The sequence below is a fragment of the Mastigoproctus giganteus genome, chromosome 5 (assembly GCF_048544385.1).
Source record: "Mastigoproctus giganteus isolate SK-2022 chromosome 5, ASM4854438v1, whole genome shotgun sequence".
Lineage (NCBI taxonomy): Eukaryota > Metazoa > Arthropoda > Arachnida > Uropygi > Thelyphonidae > Mastigoproctus > Mastigoproctus giganteus.
This window is the reverse complement of record NC_143579.1, coordinates 201670341-201687970: the sequence shown is the minus strand read 5'-3', so window position 1 is coordinate 201687970 and position 17630 is coordinate 201670341. Positions and strand designations below refer to the sequence as shown.

The 17630-nt window shown below is 38.6% G+C and overlaps 1 protein-coding gene across 1 annotated transcript in view; it reads left to right on the top strand.

Moving 5' to 3' along the window:
• LOC150086009 (calcium-transporting ATPase sarcoplasmic/endoplasmic reticulum type-like) overlaps positions 1–17630 on the top strand; it is a 516950-nt gene that overhangs the window by 263995 nt on the left and 235325 nt on the right. The window contains 1 exon segment of the mRNA XM_090374328.1: positions 15132–15198. Coding sequence (XP_090230454.1) covers positions 15132–15198 — 67 coding nt within the window.

The window sequence follows — 17630 nt, the reverse complement described above, 5'->3', positions numbered from 1 at the left end:
CCTTCCCTTTACCCTTGATGGCATTTACATCTTTAAGTAAATCCCACATCAATACACTGTGACCTAGTGGTTCCTTTATCTGCAAATTGTTAATGTGTGAATAATCACTGCTGATAATGAGATCAAGAGTATTACTCCCTCTGGTTGCTCCTCAAACATGTTGCTGTAGAAAACAATCCTCCAATAAATCCACAAAAGTCTTGGTAGTGTGTGAGTGACCAATGCACAAGTTCCAGTCAATATCTAGAAAGTTAATTTCCCATTACAAGACATTCTGATTTATTGACCCACTATTTCTCTGCACAATTGTTCATTGTACTCATCTGAGTCATTAGGCCTATAACACACTCCTACTCTCATTTTCCCTTTCCCAGTGCTTATGTCACACCAAACTGACTCAACATTGCACTGTCCATCCATATCAACTGGATGCACTTCCTTAGATTCTGAGTTTCTTAACTAACAGCATAACCCCTCCTCCCTGTCTGCCCTTTCTGTACACATTGTACTCCCCAAATTTCAATTCTGCACTGCTTATATCTGTGTGACACCATGTCTCTGATATCTGAACAATATTTTCCTTCGATGTCTTGATCAGCACTTCAGATTCGTGAAATTTATTTACTATTCTTCTAGGACTGATGATATATTAAGGAGTCCTTATATGCTGTGATGTAATGACTAAATTGTAGATATAGCTTAGCTTAATTTTCAGCACTCACCTTATAGTAATCCGCTTAGTTTGTTGAAAGTTTCACCACGTACGTAGTAGTTGTGAAATTTTAATGACTTAAAGAAATTATAAATTTAAAAATTACTAAATTATGAGCTTTAAAAATTTGCCTCTCTTCCCACTATAGATAACTGAAGATGATTTCGAAAGTCGCTCGTGTGTGGCTGTTAGCTTTTTCTTACTTTAATTTATTTTAATACATAATTCTAATTAGACAACCATAGAATGGAAGGTGCACTTTCCTTTCTTAGGCAAATTTTTAAAGCTTGTAATTTTTTAATTTATAATTTCTTTAAGTTGTTTAAATTTCATAACTACTATGTATGTGGTAAAACTTTCAACAAACTAAGCAGATTGCTATGAGGTGAGTGCTGAAAATTAAGATAAGCTATATCTACAATCTATACTTCTAGGATTGGTGTACATGCAAGTATACGTGCACCTGTTCTTCTCTTAGTTACCCTAACACATCCCATGTATTTACTTGTTCATAATGACTCCGAGCAGCTTTTGCCTCTGCATGTGGCTACTGTTAATCTTTTAATCTACGAATCTCCTGAAGCTAGCAGTTTTCCTACCCACCTAACACTGCCTCGATAACATCAGCAAATATTCTTGTACACTTTCTACTTGTGTATCCCACCCTGTTAGCAAGCACAGATCACACTGAAAAAAAAATTCTACCCCATGAGCCTCGCACATTCTCTCCAGGGCCGAATTGATTGCCAAATCTCTCATCATATACTCCCTCCTATCATGTCTGAGCAGAATTGCAGACACTTTAACCATAGCTCACAATTTATTTCAACATTGACCTCTACTTGTTAAGGAAATCTGCAGATCGCTTACTCTTAAGGTCATTAGTGCCAACAAGTACAACAATATCACCTTTTGTGCCTTTAAAAAATATTTGCTGCTCTACAATGTCATCAACTTTTGCCATGGGCAGACATACCCTGATCCTGTTTTATCTATCCTTTTTGCATAGTATATTCCCAATCTCCCTGACCATTGAGTCACCAACAATAATTAGCTCCTGTGGGACCAGTGCATTCTACCTTGGAGATTGCCACTTTGTTGCCTGATGCACAGGAGTGAGTTCTGGCATTGAGTTGGGCAGCCGAGAGTTTGATGGGCCACTCATATTAATTTCTTCCAGGGAATCTACCCTACACCTCAAACTCTCATAGACGTCCATCAGAACGTTGAGTTGGCACCTAATTTCTTAACAGTCTCTGCACCTAGCACATACAAAGACATCCTCCATGGAGAGATCATAACCTGTTCCAACCAGGTCTGTAAACATTTATGAAGGTATATCAGGCTTAGTGTCGAAGTTTTCAGATGATACAAAAGTTGGCAGGGTTGTTAATGACAGTAATGGCAGTGTGCTACTGCAACGGAATCTAGAAAATTTGGGAAGATGGGCTGAGAAGTGGCAACTGAAGTTTAACATTGACAAATGCAAAGTACTGCATATGGGTAAAAGTAACCCGAGAGGAATATACCAACTGTGTGGTACTAGACTTCAGGTGGTAGAAAATGAAAAAGACCTGAGAGTAATTGTGCAGTCAGATATGAAGTTTTCTGAGCAATGCAGACAGGCTGCCAGGGCAGATCATGGGGTTTTATCAATGGTATACAGGACTTTTTCTAGCAGGGAAAAGGTGATTGTCCCTCTGTATAAGGCAATGGTCAGGCCATGTTTTGAGTACTGCATACAGGTCTGGAGGACTCATTTTAGGAAGATGTAGATTTGCTTGAGCACGTACAGAGAAGGGCAACAAGATTGGTGAGGGGAATGAAGGGATCCTCTTACCAAGAGAGGTTTAAGTTCTGCAAATTGCAGCGGCTGGAGACTAGGCACCTGCGAGATGATCTGATTGAGGTGTATAAGGCCTTGAATGGGTTGAGCACGCTGAATTCTGATGGGATTCTTCCACCTGTTCAGATTACGAACCTAAGGGGGCATAAATTCAAATTGAGGAAAGAGAAGTGTAGAATAGATGTGCGGAAATTTGCCTTTAGCCAGCGGGTGGTTAATTGCTGGAACAAACTTCCATCTGTTGTTGTGGAAGTTGATAGGTTAAATAAATTTAAGGCGGAATTGGACAATCATTTAGAGGGAATGGTTGTGTGCATTTTTTTTTTTTTTTTAATTGGCTGATGCTGCATAAGCTCATTTGTTTGCTTTCTTGCATTGCATCACATGCAAGAAAGCAATTGCACCACTACTACTATTACTATTTCACATTTCGCACATTTTTTTAGACTGATGCATTGGAGAATTGTCCCCTTCGGTTCTCCCCCAAGCTACAATACTAATGATACTTTGTGCTCATTTGCTTTGCTGCTCTAGTCTGGGTCATGATTCCGCTTAAGTATAATTTAATTAACAATGAAATTTAATAAGATTAATAAATTGATAATATACTAAGCTAACAGATTTCTAATACTGTGCTACATATTTCGCTGTCTAATTTCAAGTTAAATGTTATGCTAACAAATTCAGGATGTACGTCCACTGTTACATATATAACAATGGTGGTAAGTTATGAATGGTAAAATCTATGGACACTAAGTATTAACTTTCAATATTGCTGTCTAAATTGAAAATAAACCAAGAAGCTTGACTAGGACTATAAAGCTACTTATAGAAAATAATTTAATATATCAATTATGTCAATAAAACACCTAAATATAAATAAAAACAGCGCTCGTCGGAGCTGCAAAATCTTGTCCAACACGTGGATAACCTCGTACACCTGCCATATCTGGAGAGTAACCAAAGTTACCTACATTTAATACCTATAATTAACGCTTAATGTCCTCTATCACCCAGGCTTAATTTTAGCTTTTTATTGTGTACCATATCCACCCAATGTTTAAGTTGTGTAAAATATGTTTGTAGATCCTGTGACATAACTCGTCACCTGATGTTGGGTGACAAGCAGAATATTACTAACCTTTTTTTTCTGTACCAAGATTGGAAAACTGCTGTTGTTAGATATAATGTTGAACACACAAGAATATAGCAAAGAGCATTTATTGATATCACCATCATGTGAGTAAAGTTAATTTTCAAGTTTATACATTGAGCATAAAATTCATCAGCATTTCAGCCATACTATTGGTATAGCATTGCCCTAGCAGCTCCTGTGCCATTAAACCCAAAAATAACAACAACAATAATTCACTTAATGGGTTGGGAAGGGGGAATAGACCCTCTTATAGATATTACTGTAGTTAAGTGCTTCTGGAAGTGCTGTTCGATTTGGAGTCTGCTGGCCCACTCTAGCTGGTAAAAGTTTTAATTGAGCAAAAGAAATCAGTTTGATACATTAGGCTCTTATAATGCTGTTTGCTTTATGCTGATTCACTATAATGCTGTTTTACCAATGTAGAGATTGAATTTTTGAATTGAATTCTTTTACAGATAAATTTTTGACATGTTTAATGAAAACATTTCATCTGATGTAGTAGTGGCATGTGATGCAAGAAAGCAAGTGTATGAGCTTATGCAGCATCAGCCAAAAAAAAAACATAATAATAATAAAATCACACCATTCCCTCCAAATGCCTCTCCAGTTCCTCCTTAAATTTATTCAACCTATCAACTTCTATAACGACAGATGCAAGTTTTGTTCCAGCAATTAACCACCCACTGGCTAAAGGCAAATTTCTGTGCATCTATTCTACATCTGTCTTTTCTTAATTTGAATTTATGCCCCTTTAGATTCGTAATCTGAACAAGTGGAACGATCCCATCAGAATTCAGCGTGCTGAAACCCATTCAAGGCCTTATACACCTCAATCAGATCATCGCACAGGTGCCTAATCTTGAGCCACTGCAATTTGCAGAACTTTAGCCTCTCTTGGTAAGAGGCACCCTTCTTTCCCCTCACCAATCTTGTTGCCCTTCTCTGTACACGCTCAAGCAAATCGACATCCTTCCTAAAATGAGACCTCCAGACCTGTACGCAGTACTCAAGGCGTGGCCTGACCATTGCTTTATGCAGAGGGACAATCACCTTTTCCCTGCTAGCAAAATTCCTATATATCGTTGACAAAACCTCATGACCTGCCCTGGCAGCCTGTCTGCATTGCTCAGAAAACTTCATATCTGACTGCACAATTACTCCCAGGTCGTTTTCATTTTCTACTACCTTAAGTGTAGTACCACACAGTTAGTACGTTTCTCTGGGGTTACTTCTACCCATATGCAGTACTTTGCATTTGTCAAGGTTAAATTTCAGTTGCCACTTCTCAGCCCGTCTGCCCAAATTTTCTAGATCCTGTTGCAGTAGCACACTGCCATTACTGTCATTAACAACCCTGCCAACCTTTGTATCATCTGCAAACTTCGACACTAAGCCTGATGTACCTTCATCAGTATCATTGATAAATATACAAAACAACAGTCGACCCAACACCGAACCCTGTGGGATTCCACTAATAACATTAGTCCACAAAGAGCAGCACCCATTGATTACCACCCTCTGTCTTCTCCCACTCAACCATCCTTTTATCCATTGTAGCAACTTACCTTTAATACCATTCTGCTCCAATTTGTACAATAGTCTTCCATGCGCAACAGTGTCCAAAAGCCTTCCTGAAATCCAAATATATGATATCAGAATTATTTTTTGCGTCCAGTTCCTTTGTAACCACATCATAATAACCGATCAAATTGGTCAGACAAGACTTTTCCTTAACAAACCCATCTGTCTGAATTATTGCTGCAGTCTTGTCTAGATGATCCTGCAATGCATCTTTAACCTGTGACTCCATTATTTTACCCGGAACAGAAGTTAAACTAACTGGTCTGTAATTACTTGTGTCACCCTTCGATCCCCCTTTGTGAATTGGGGATACATTTGCACATCTCCACTCCGTGGGAACCAATGTAGTCGATAGCATGAGAATGAATAGCAAAATAGCATTAAAATGTTTCCCACGCAGACTTGAGAAATTTTCCCATGCTCGGTTAAATTTTCTCCTACACTATTTAATTGCAGTGTAGTGATTTGTTACATAGTTCCTGGATCAACATGCGAAAAACTTATTAAGTTAAGGAATATGCAGCATTGCTTGTAATATTTACACTATATGCATTTATCTGAAGTCTAGTTATCACTCAGTACGGTGTTAGACAGTTTGCAACACAGTTACATTTTCAAAGATTTAATAATGGCGGATGACAATGAAAAGGCAAAATCTAGAGACCTTACGAAGACTACAACGATAAGATAAAGACTGAATTTGAAAATTAAATTTGACATTTTGAAGCGAATCGATTCCAGTCAATGACAAGTGGATGTGTGCATAATAATTTAGGACTGGCAGCTTCAATTGTAAGAACAACTATAAGAAATAAATAATTAATTTTAGCAGTGTAAAAGACAGTTGTTTCATTATTGATTAGGAAATATCCAATGGCACAGACAGCAACTCACAAATACACATTACCTTATGGTAATATGGCTCTCCTTAGCACTAATTCACTTAACACTTGTTTTTCCGGAACTAATTATCAGCATTGAGTGGGGGTCACCCATATTTATAAATGAAAATTCCTTTATCGTTTCTACTTAACTTATTAAATATAACTGAATTTTAATTTCTCCATTGTTCAGTTTCTTTTTATAACCGGCACGCTTGTGGGATACTCAGGGGATTTCTTTTTAAAACTGCTAGTTTTGGAGGAGGCAGGATATAGAGACTGATAGATTAACAGGCAGTAACATGGCATCTATTGGAATGTACAGCAGCCCATTCGAAAGGAATTCATTGAGGTAAAGCAAGGTGTCAGGGATTTCAAGGCTTGTTGGGTTCCTTCTGGAACAACCAAATACATGGACTGTATTAGAATTTCTAAGATTAAAAATAGGTGCATGTATACTTGTGTGTATGCCAATGCGATGACCGTAGTAAATATATTTGAAGTACCGGTCAGTTTGGAGTTTGTCATCAAATGCAGACATGAGGATATCGGAGAACACAATGTGTAGAGAAAAGACAGGGTGGGAATTATGCTCTTAGTTAAGTAGCATATAAAATCTAAGGCAGTGCACCATTAACATGGGTGGCTAATGAAATGTTGAATCAGTTTGTAATATAAGCACTGGGAAAATGAAAATGAGAGAAGTGGTGTGTTATAGGCCTAATGACTATGATGAGTATAGCAAACAACTATAAAGGGAAAGAGTATGCAAGTAAATCAGAATGTCTTGTAATGGGGTATTTTAACTTTTCATATATTTACTAGAAGTTGTGTGTTGTTCACTTGCTCACTATCAAGACTTTTATGGATCCATTAGATGTCTATTTTTCTAGAGCAGCATGTTAGAGAGACAACAAAAGAATGCAACATTCTTGACCTGGTTATCAGCACCGACTCATGATGCATTAAAAATCTGCAGGTAAAAGTGTCACTGGATCACAATGTGCTGATGTGAAATTCAGTTAAAGACTTAACTACTGTCAAGTAAAAGGGGTGGGGGCTTTTACTTTTGTAAGGGTGACTACAGTTGTCTCAGTTTTTAAATTCTATGCAGTGGGACCAACTGAATGGAAAGCATTCAGGGATCAGTACTCGTAGAAGCTATTAAACGTTTCATACCAACTAAGAAATACTTTTCAAGGCTTGGATCTAACTGGATGTCAGATGAACTGATGAGACTAGTGACGGAGAAGAAAATTGATGGATTCATATAAATTATCAGGTGATACAGAAACCTGTGGTAGATATAAGCTAGTCTGTAATGAAGTCACAAATGAGGTTAGACTAGTTAAGGCAGATTAAGAGGAGTGTCTGGGAAAGGATGCACAGAAAAGTAGCAAAGACTTTTATTTACTGAATAAGTATAACTAACTTAACTACTTTGACTTAATAGATATCTTGCATCTACATTCACACCAGGAATTTTTTATGAGTGGGGATACGAGAGGTTGATCAATCTCTAACAGGGATCTAAAAGATTTTGGTGATAACTGAGAGAAAAGTGGAAGAGAAATTTTTGTTGTCAAACATAAAAAAGGAAAAAAAAAAAAAAAGTGTCTGATGCTACTGGATGGGATCAGTCCAGTTATATTAAGGGAGACAGCAAAGGAGGTAAGCAAAACTTTAGCCATAATTATGAGAGCATGCTTGGATTCAGGGAGGCTCCCTATGAACTGGAGATGTGCAGATGTATCCCCAGTTCACAATGGAGAATCAAAGGGTGATGTTTGTAACTAAAAAAACTTTTAGCTTGACATTCTGTTCCAGGGAAAATAATGGAAAATAGCATCTAGACAATAATTCATTTATACTGAAGATGGTGTGTGTACTATGACACAAGCAAAGTAGTAATGGCAGATGATGCAAGAAAGCAAGCTTATATAGCATTAGCAAAAAAAAATAAAATAAAAAAACTCAGTTCATACATTATCGTTCAAGAAATTGTCTAGTTCTCCTTATAACTTATTCAACCCATCCACTTCCACAACAACAGATGGAAGCCTCTTCCTACAACCAAATGCCCATTGGCTGAAGGCAAACCTCCACACATCTATCCTGCAGCAATCCTTCCTCAACTTAAATTTATTCCCCCTCATGTGGAAGTGGAAGAATGCAATTAGCATTAGAAAAGGCATATGATGCAAGAAAGCGAACTGTTACACATCATCAGCCAAAAAAAAAAAAAAAAATCAGCTTACTCAATCCATTCAAGGATTTGAAAACCTCAATCAGATCTCCCCACAGTTATCTAGTTTCGAGATGTTGCAATTTGCAGAAAATTGAACATCTCGAAACTCCTTTCCAACCTGTATATCACTGACAAAACCTCGGTGAGCAGTCCTGGCAGCATATGTGCCAGTACAATTATCCCCATGTCTTTCATTTCATTTGCCATTACCCTGAGTGTAGCACCACAGAGTTAAGTTACTCTGGGGGGTTACTGCTACCCATATGTGGTACTTTGCATTTGTCAATGTTACACTTCAACTGCCATTTCTCAGCCCATTGACCCAATTTTCCTAGACCTTGTTGCAATAGCTCACCTTAATGACTGTTGTTAACTATCCTGCCAACCTTGGTATCATCTGCAAACCTAGACATTAAGCCTGATCTGGTGAGTATGAGCTTGGCACACCCAGGGTCCTGAGCTGGATATCATCATTCTTCTCTTTTTTAGTGATTCCCTCGTACTTCTCTCTTTCTCTTCCAGAATACTCCAATTTTTTTTGCCTGTTGCAGCTTAAGCCTCAGGCTTCCTTGCACTGTATGGGTAATAATAATAATATCATTGATAAACATTGAAAACAACAATGGACCCAGCACTGAACCCACTAGACATTGGTCTGCAGAGCAGTGCCCATGGATAACTACTGTCTTCTTCCACTTAACCAACTGTTTATCTATAGCAGTAACTTATGTGCCCTTCGACGTGGACACCTGTACGTAGTGAGGGGGACCTCCCAATGATGCTGCTGGTCCTCCAGATTAGCATCAATGGAATCTGGCATGCTTGCCATGCACCACAACCCATGGAAATTCGAAAAGGGGAATCCTAGTGGTTGAGGGGCCCTGCTTCAACAAGATTGGTGGTCTTGGATGACCTGGCTAGGAATCAATCTGCTAGTGGTTTGCTTGCAAGAGTCAACCGTGACAATGCTGTGTCCCTACCCTCATGGTCTGAGGGACAGGATTCAGTCTGGAGGCAGTGCAGGTATGATGTCTGGGTAGCTCTGGCGTCCCGTTTTCGAGTGCATTTACTGCTTGCTGGCTTTGCTCCTTTGGGCTCTGTGGTGGGTGGGGAGGCTCGGGCACTGAACCAAAATAAAATTCTCGTGAATCCTGATAAACATTTCTTCGGGGCCCCTACCCAGTCCCTATCTGCAAATACAGATGGAGAAACAGAGCCAGTATTGCTGCAAAGAGACAACTAACGGAACTACCATCAGGGCCTGTGCCGGGGGTTTTCGTTATCCAGTCTACCACCAAGAAACCTATTGGGGAAATGTTGCCGTGTTTTTTTACAAAAAAGGCTTAGAGGGGGCAGGGTCCCTTAAATCAGTTAAGAGGCTCCATTCTATAGACCTCTTAATTGAAATAAAAAATGATAGACATTCCGAGCAACATCATTTGGAGGAATACCCATAAATGTGACACCACATAGAACACTCAACTCATCGAGAGGTGTCCTTTCTGAGTGGTACCTTCTTAAGGAGGAAATCTGCTGTGAACTAAAACCATGAAGTGATTGCTATTAAGAGAATTTCTGCACATAGGGATTGGAAACTTGTTCCCTCTAGAAACAATCCTGACTTTTAATTCACCAATGTCTCCTAATGAGATTAAAGTTGACTATATCAACAGTCCAGTATGTCCATATGTCCCAAATCCCTTATGGTGCTTTCAGTGCCAAAAATATGGACATTTGCAAATGGCGTGCTGTGGAGTCCTTGCATGCACTCAGTGTTGATACAAAGGACCACGAAACATCATGTTCAGTTACCAAACCAATCTGCATTAACTGCCAAGGAGAACACCCTATGTACTTGCAAGCATGCCTGAGGTGGAAGGAAGAAAAAGTAATTCAGCAACTTAAGGCAGAGCTGAACATGTCTTATCAGGATTCAGGAAAATTGGTGAACCTATAAATATAAATAAACCCATATATGCCCAGAAGGTAAAAGGGAGATGTTCTATTGGAACACAGACAGAAATGACTATATCACCAAAAGAGTCATTTACTCCCATTGCCCTTTACGTCTTAACTCAAAACAGCCTGCACAGTAAGATCAATTGACAGCCACTCCCATATCGGTACATGCTAATATGCCACCAGTGAAAAAAGTGGAGATTAAGAACCTGAAGTGCAAAAGAGTACGAAGCCTGGGGTATCCCCTAGTGCCCAAGAAAATATAGAGGAGGAGGAGGTGGTACCAGGTGACTCAGTCTTGGAACTCTTCACAGAGGAGGAAATGGATACAGGACAACGTCCATATTTCCTTAAAAGTGATAAAATCCAAGACTGACAAAGCTAAGTCCTCAGCACCTCGTAAGCTGCCTGATGGACCCACCAAGCCAAAATAATGGCTAAATTCCTACATTGGAATTGTCGCATATTCTGGTGAAACAATGATGACATCAAGGGCCTCCTGCAAAAGCACGAGTCAGTGTGGTTTTGCTTGCAGGAAACATATTTAAAACCAAATGAAGACCCTTTCTTTCATAAGACTACTATCATATGTAAGGATAGAACTGGGGATGGACCTTCCCATGGAGGAGTTGCCATCCTTGTGGGCAACCAGACTCCTTTCCAACCTGTATCACTTTCACTAATTTAGAAGTGGTACCAGTTTGCCTTATGGTTGGTTTTTACTAACCATCTGTTTGATTTATTTACCACCTGGGGCTGACATCTCCCAGAGAGACCTTGATGATTTCATTGTGCATTGTGTAGCGCTAACATCAGTGGAAGGGGACAAGTCATAGAGCATATGCTCACAACAACGAACTCACCCTCCTAAATGTGAGAACAAACAGCTTTTTCCACGTGCCTACCCGTATTCTCTACAATTGATCTTTCTATCTGCTCTCCTTCTCTTCTTCCTTCTCTTACTTGGGAGATAGAAGATAATCTGTATGGAAGCGATCACTTCCTCGTGATAATCACCCTAATTAATGAGAAACCATGCCTTCCTTGTTAGGTTACTGAGGTAGAAGGTTGATCAGGCTTGATTGGCATGCCTTTCAACAACTGGCAAATGTTGACATCACCACAGTCTGTCAGGTGCCTATCAATAATGCTATTATGTACATCACAGAAAGTGTAGTCCAGGCAGCTACAGTTCCAAAAACACTCGCCCAGTTTCTGCCTTTTCCCAAACCTTGGTGGAATGATGAATGCACAGCAGCAAAAAGTGTCACAAAACAAAGCTTTGGGGCCTTTGTTTTGTGACTTTAATATCCTACCACCTTCTAGCCTTTAAATTAAATGAGCCCAAGCTGTCAGAGTCAAAAGGAATCGTGGATCTGTTTCACATCCTCTATTACCTAGATGACCATTGCTAAGGTGGCCTGGGAGAAAATCTGGAAAATACACTACACATTCCTCATTAGTCCTGGAATATAATGGATGTACTATTGCAGACTACTGAATAGTGCATGCTCTTGGAGAAAGTTTTTCTAACATCTCAGCAACATCATCCTATTTCCCAGAGTTTCTGCTCCTCCAAGGTTGTTGATCACTTTCATCAACCGGTGAAATACCACCACATTGCTTGAAGTGGTGAAACCCTGTTTAGGCTCTAGAGCAAAGTTTCCGGCATCCCCCTCCCCCCATACTTCTCCTTCAACCCATGCATGGTACTAAGTACTATAGGTTTTGATACCTTTGGGGTTTTTCATAAAAAAAATAATAATAATCATAAAAAAATAAAACTGAAAAACAGGTGCTTAATTTTACATGAAATGGCCCATTATATGGGTTTCCACCATATAATGGGCTATTTACCATCCACTAGCTGAAAATAGCACTTGCCTTTACAAAGGCTACTGCTGTTGTATCAGATGACATCCATTATGAAATGATCAAACACCTTTGACCAAAGTCCATGGACCTTCTGCTGCTCTTCATGTTCAACAGAATCTTCCTTGAAGAGCAATTTCCAGACACCTGGTGCAAGTATTCTATTCTTGCTTTTGCCAAGCCAGGAAAGGATCCTAACTCCCTGAAAAACTATTGTCCTATTGTTCTGATTAGCTGTCTGTGCAAAACATTGGAGAGAATGGTCAATGCTCATCTCTTATGGTACTTAGAATCAAATGTACTTAGAATGGTACTTAGAATCATATTAAAGGAGGCAGCAAAGGAAGTAAGCAAACCCTTAGCCATAATTATGAGAGCTTCCTTGGACTCAGGGGAGGTACCCACAGACTGGAGATGTGCAAATGTGACCCCAATTCACAAAGGAGGATCAAAGGCTGACACAAGTAATTATAGACCTGTGAGTTTAACTTCTGTTCTAGGAAAATTAATGGAGACACTAGTTAAAGAAGCACTGCAGGATCATTTAGACAAGACTTCAGTTATAGCTCGGACACAGCATGGTTTTGTTAAGGGAAAGTCTTGCCTGACCAATTTGATTGGATACTATGATGCAGTCACAAAGGAACTGGATGCAGGGAATAACTTTGATATTATATACTTGGATCTTATAAAGGCTTTTGATACTGTTGCACATGGAAGACTGCTGCACAAATTGGAGCAGTGTGACATTGGAGGCAAATTGCTGCTGTGGATAAAGGGGTGGCTGAGGGGGAGAAGACAGAGAGTGGTAATCAATGGACACTGCTCGTCGTGGACTAATGTTATTAGTGGAGTCCGTCAGGGCTCATTGTTGGGTCCATTATCGTTTTCTGTATTTATAAATGATATTGATGATGATATATCAAGCTTAATGTCGAAGTTTGCAGACGATACAAAGGTAGGCAGGGTTGTCAAGGACATTACTGACACTATGCTGCTGCAACAGGATCTGGAAAGGTTGAGCAGATGGGCCGAGAGGTGGCAAATGAAGTTTAACATTGACAAATGTAAAGTACTACACATGGGAAACAGCAACCCCAGAGCAACGTATCAACTCTGTGGTACTACACTGACAGTGGTAAAGAATGAAAGGGACCTGGGGGGTGGTTGTGCAGGCAGATATGAAGTTCTCTGAGCAATGCAGACGGGCTGCAAGAGTAGCTCATGGTGTATTGTCAATGATATATAGGAATTTTTCTAGCAGGGATAAGGAGGTGATTATTCCCTTGTATAAGGCAATGGTCAGGCCACACCTAGAGTACTGTATATAGGTCTGGAGGCCTCATTTCAAGAAGGATGTAGAGCTGCTGGAACGAGTACAGAGAAGGGCAAGAAGATTAGTGAATGGAACAAAGGGGTGCTCTTACGAAGAAAGGCTTAAGTTTTGCAAATTACAGTGTCTGGAGACTAGGCACCAGCAAGGTGATCTGATAGAGGTGTATAAAGCCTTAAATGGTTTGAGCATGCTCAATGCTGATGGAATTCTTCCTCTCGCTCAGAATAATCACCTGAGAGGGCATAAATTCAAATTGAGGAAAGACAGATGTAGAATAGACGTGCGGAAATTTGCCTTTAGCCAACGGGTCGTTGGTTGGTGGAACAGACTTCCATTCCTTATCGTGGAAGTTGATAGCCTAAATAAGTTTAAAGCTCAGCTGGACAGGTATTTTGAACAAAAACAGAGGGGTGAAGTGGAAGTGGTTTTTTTTTTTTTTTTTTTTTTTTCTCTGGCTGATGCTGCATAAGCTTGCTTTCTTGCATCAAATGCCTCTGCTAATGCTAATGACATCCATTATGAAATGATCAAACAACTTTGACCAAAGTCCATGGACCTTCTGCTGCTCTTCCTGTTCAACAGAATCTTCCTTGAAGAGCAATTTCCAGACACCTGGTGCAAGGCTTCTATTCTTGCTTTTGCCAAGCCAGGAAAGGATCCTAACTCCCTGAAAAACTATCGTTCTATTGCTCTGACTAGCTGTCTGTGCAAAACATTGGAAAGAATGGTCAATGCTCATCTCTTATGGTACTTAGAATCAAATGACCTTCTCTCCCATTTTCAGTGTGGCTTCTGAAGAAACAGGTCCACTTTGGACCACTTAATTAGACTGGAAACATCTGTCCTAGTTGCTTTCCTAAAAAGAGAATGCTTGGTGTCCATCTTTTACATAGGAAAAGCATACAACACAACTTGGAGATTTGAACCTCCCCGTTTTTATTAAAAAAAAAATTTTTATCCTGCCATTTCCAAGTTCAAGTAAGATCCACACCTTCCCAGCCTTTTGCTGAGAGGAGGGGATACCACAAGGATCTAAGTGGCATGCTTTTTTGCCATTAAAGTAAACTGCATTACCAAACAACTTCCTCGAACTATAACCAGTGCACTCTATGTCCATGATTTCAGCATATTTTTGTAATTGTGCAATATGAGGGTTATCAAGAGACAACTGCCAAAAGCCATTGACCGTCTTAACTCCTGGGCCACGGCCAATGGCTTCGGGTTCTCACCGGAGAAGACTGTTTGCATCAGTTTTTGTCTCAAATGTAGCCTCCACCCCGAGCCTGGATTATGACTTAGACAAAGCACCATTCCAGTAGTAGCAGAGATAAAATTCTTGGGACTCCTATTTGACAAAATGCTGACATTCGTCTAACACACTCATCAGCTACGCAAAGGTTGGCAGGTATGGCTACATGTATAATTGCTTAAAAAAAGAAACTATATATTTTTCTGTTAAGTGAATTATTTTTACCTCATGTTTTTAATTTCATTTAGTGTTTGCAGACTTTTTCAAATTGATTTTTCCCCCATTTCTTAGGGCACAAATATTGCAGCTGGTAAAGCAAGGGGAATTGTAATTGGAACAGGCTTGGAGACTGCTATTGGTATGCTTCTTCTGTCATATTAATCTCTCTCTCTCTCTCTCTCTCTCTCTCTCTCTCTCTCTCTCTCTCTCTCTCTCTCTCTCTCTCTCTCTCTCCCCCCCCCCCCATTTATTACTGCTTGAAGTTTTGGAAATTTAAATAAAATGTATGTACACATTATGCGATTAAACTATGGAAATGTTTAATCAGTTGATATCATAATAATGGTGCTACAAGAAGAAATAATGACCACTAAAGAAAAATATAATTAAATGTTGAATATAATTATAATAAAAAGTAATGAAAATAGTAACCTGAAAAATCATGAATACTTTTGATTAAATTCTCCCCTCCAGATAATAATAATACTATAAATATTATATCCTATAAAACTTTGTAATGTAACTCAATATTTAGATTTCTTTTCACATCATTTCTTACAAAAGGAACCAAATTTTCTTCAAATTTTGGCAAATGCTTCTGAATGGGTCCTCTATGACACTGTAGTGATTTTTCACTTGTTTGGAGACATCTGTGTTTGAATCCCATCAGAAACAAGAGGAATTCTTAAATTGTTTTCAATTGTGGTTAACTGATCTCAGATTCCTGAGAATATAGAAAAACCCAGCAAAAGTTATGTTGGGTTTTTCAGCCCAAACAATATGCAGTCGATCCATGAACACACACTTATATAGACTAATACACTGGCACAATATGGCCTAGGATGCTAGAAGCCAGTAACAGACACACTATTTGCAAGAACTATCAACAGTCTAAAATCCTGTTAACTGTAACCCATAGTGACATTTACTGTCAGTCAATTGGATATTATATAAACATTGACACATATATGTAATGTCCAAATGTTCATAAAGTTAGCATTGCTTAAGTTCTTAATTTTAAAAGTGAGTGAGTGAGTGAGAGAGAGAGAGAGAGATGAGAGAGAGAAGAGAGAGAGAGAGAGAGAATATATAATACATGGTTTCATTGTAACTAGTGTTCTTTTTTAGTTGTTTAATTCATAAAACTGTACAGTTTGTTGTAACTAGATCTCATTCAATTTATTTTTCTAGACTGGCAATGGCAGTTTTGTAATCACTGCATAATTGATTAAAAGTAGTGTAGCATATATTCAAATCTTTTTCCTTAAATTCACATAATTTCATTAATTTTAAAAACAGTGCAGTGTTATATAACCAGTTCTTACAATCACCGTATTTTTCTTTCCTTTAGATTTGAAAACAATATCCAAAAGAATTTTGAAACATCATCAAAATTGGCCTTTAAGTGGTTGGATTATTGGAATGTTTTCCATGAAGTTTTTCTTTCAGCTTGTTTCAATTAACTTTATCATTTCTTGCCTTTAAAATATGTGGTGTGCAATGTTCTTTAATCTCTTAGTACAAAGTATAGTTTGCTACAAAATGTACTGATCTCATAATGCAAAGAAAGTTGCCATTGCCCAGTTCCTGCAATTGTATTTCAAATGAAATGCATTAGTTCCTAAGGAGATGTACACTGCTGTTTATTTAAAGTTCATGCCAGTACCCAGATGACCATTTTGGTTCTTATTATCACTTCATCAGTATATAACTAGACACCATCCATGAGAGACCTGACTCAATGATAAAAGATTTCCATAATATGAGAGATTCTAAATTGTATTAAAAACTTTAACTCAAGTAAATTTAAAGAATAAGCTTCTTCCAAAAGTTTGCAAAAGAGGGTGACAAACAGAAACAGCCATCTGGGTAATGGCATACATTTCAAATAAATAGCAGCTTTTTATATGAAATGCAAGTGTGGAAACAGGGCAACTTTTGGTTTATGTATTATGTGCTCAGTGTATTCTATAGCAATCTTAGTACATGCACAACTGAAGTTTTTGCTCTAAATTTACTTGTAGCTTTTATTTAATGAAGTGTGAAATATGTTACAAGTTACCAGTTCATTTCAGTAGGGATTGATTTCTTGAGCACATATGGTACCAATGGATGTTTGATGGCTGTAGAAGTAAAACTGATTAGAGTAAACCCCCGCTATTCGCGGTCGCTGATTTAATATAAAATGAAACCTAAAAAAATTAAATTTTAAATCGCCGTGAACATTTTCCGCCAAAAAAAAAAAACATGGGCGTGGCTAAAATTATCTTTCCCGGTGAAAACAGCGCTCAGTGGGTGGGGGGAGAGGGGTGACAAAATTGCGAGTGTGGATGTTTCTCGCTAATCCTTGTTCAGTATGTGCCATGCGCTTGTTATGGAAGAATTCGTGGTTTGCTTTTAATTTATATGCTTATAAATTGAATAAATTTATCAATTTATATATCAATTTATAAATTTATATGCTTACAAAAGCAAAAATCTACCGTTTTGCAGTGTGTTAGTGAAAACAGACTTTTTCGAGTGTGTTAACGGAAGAAAGTGACGTTATTGCGGACAAATTCTTTTCTAACC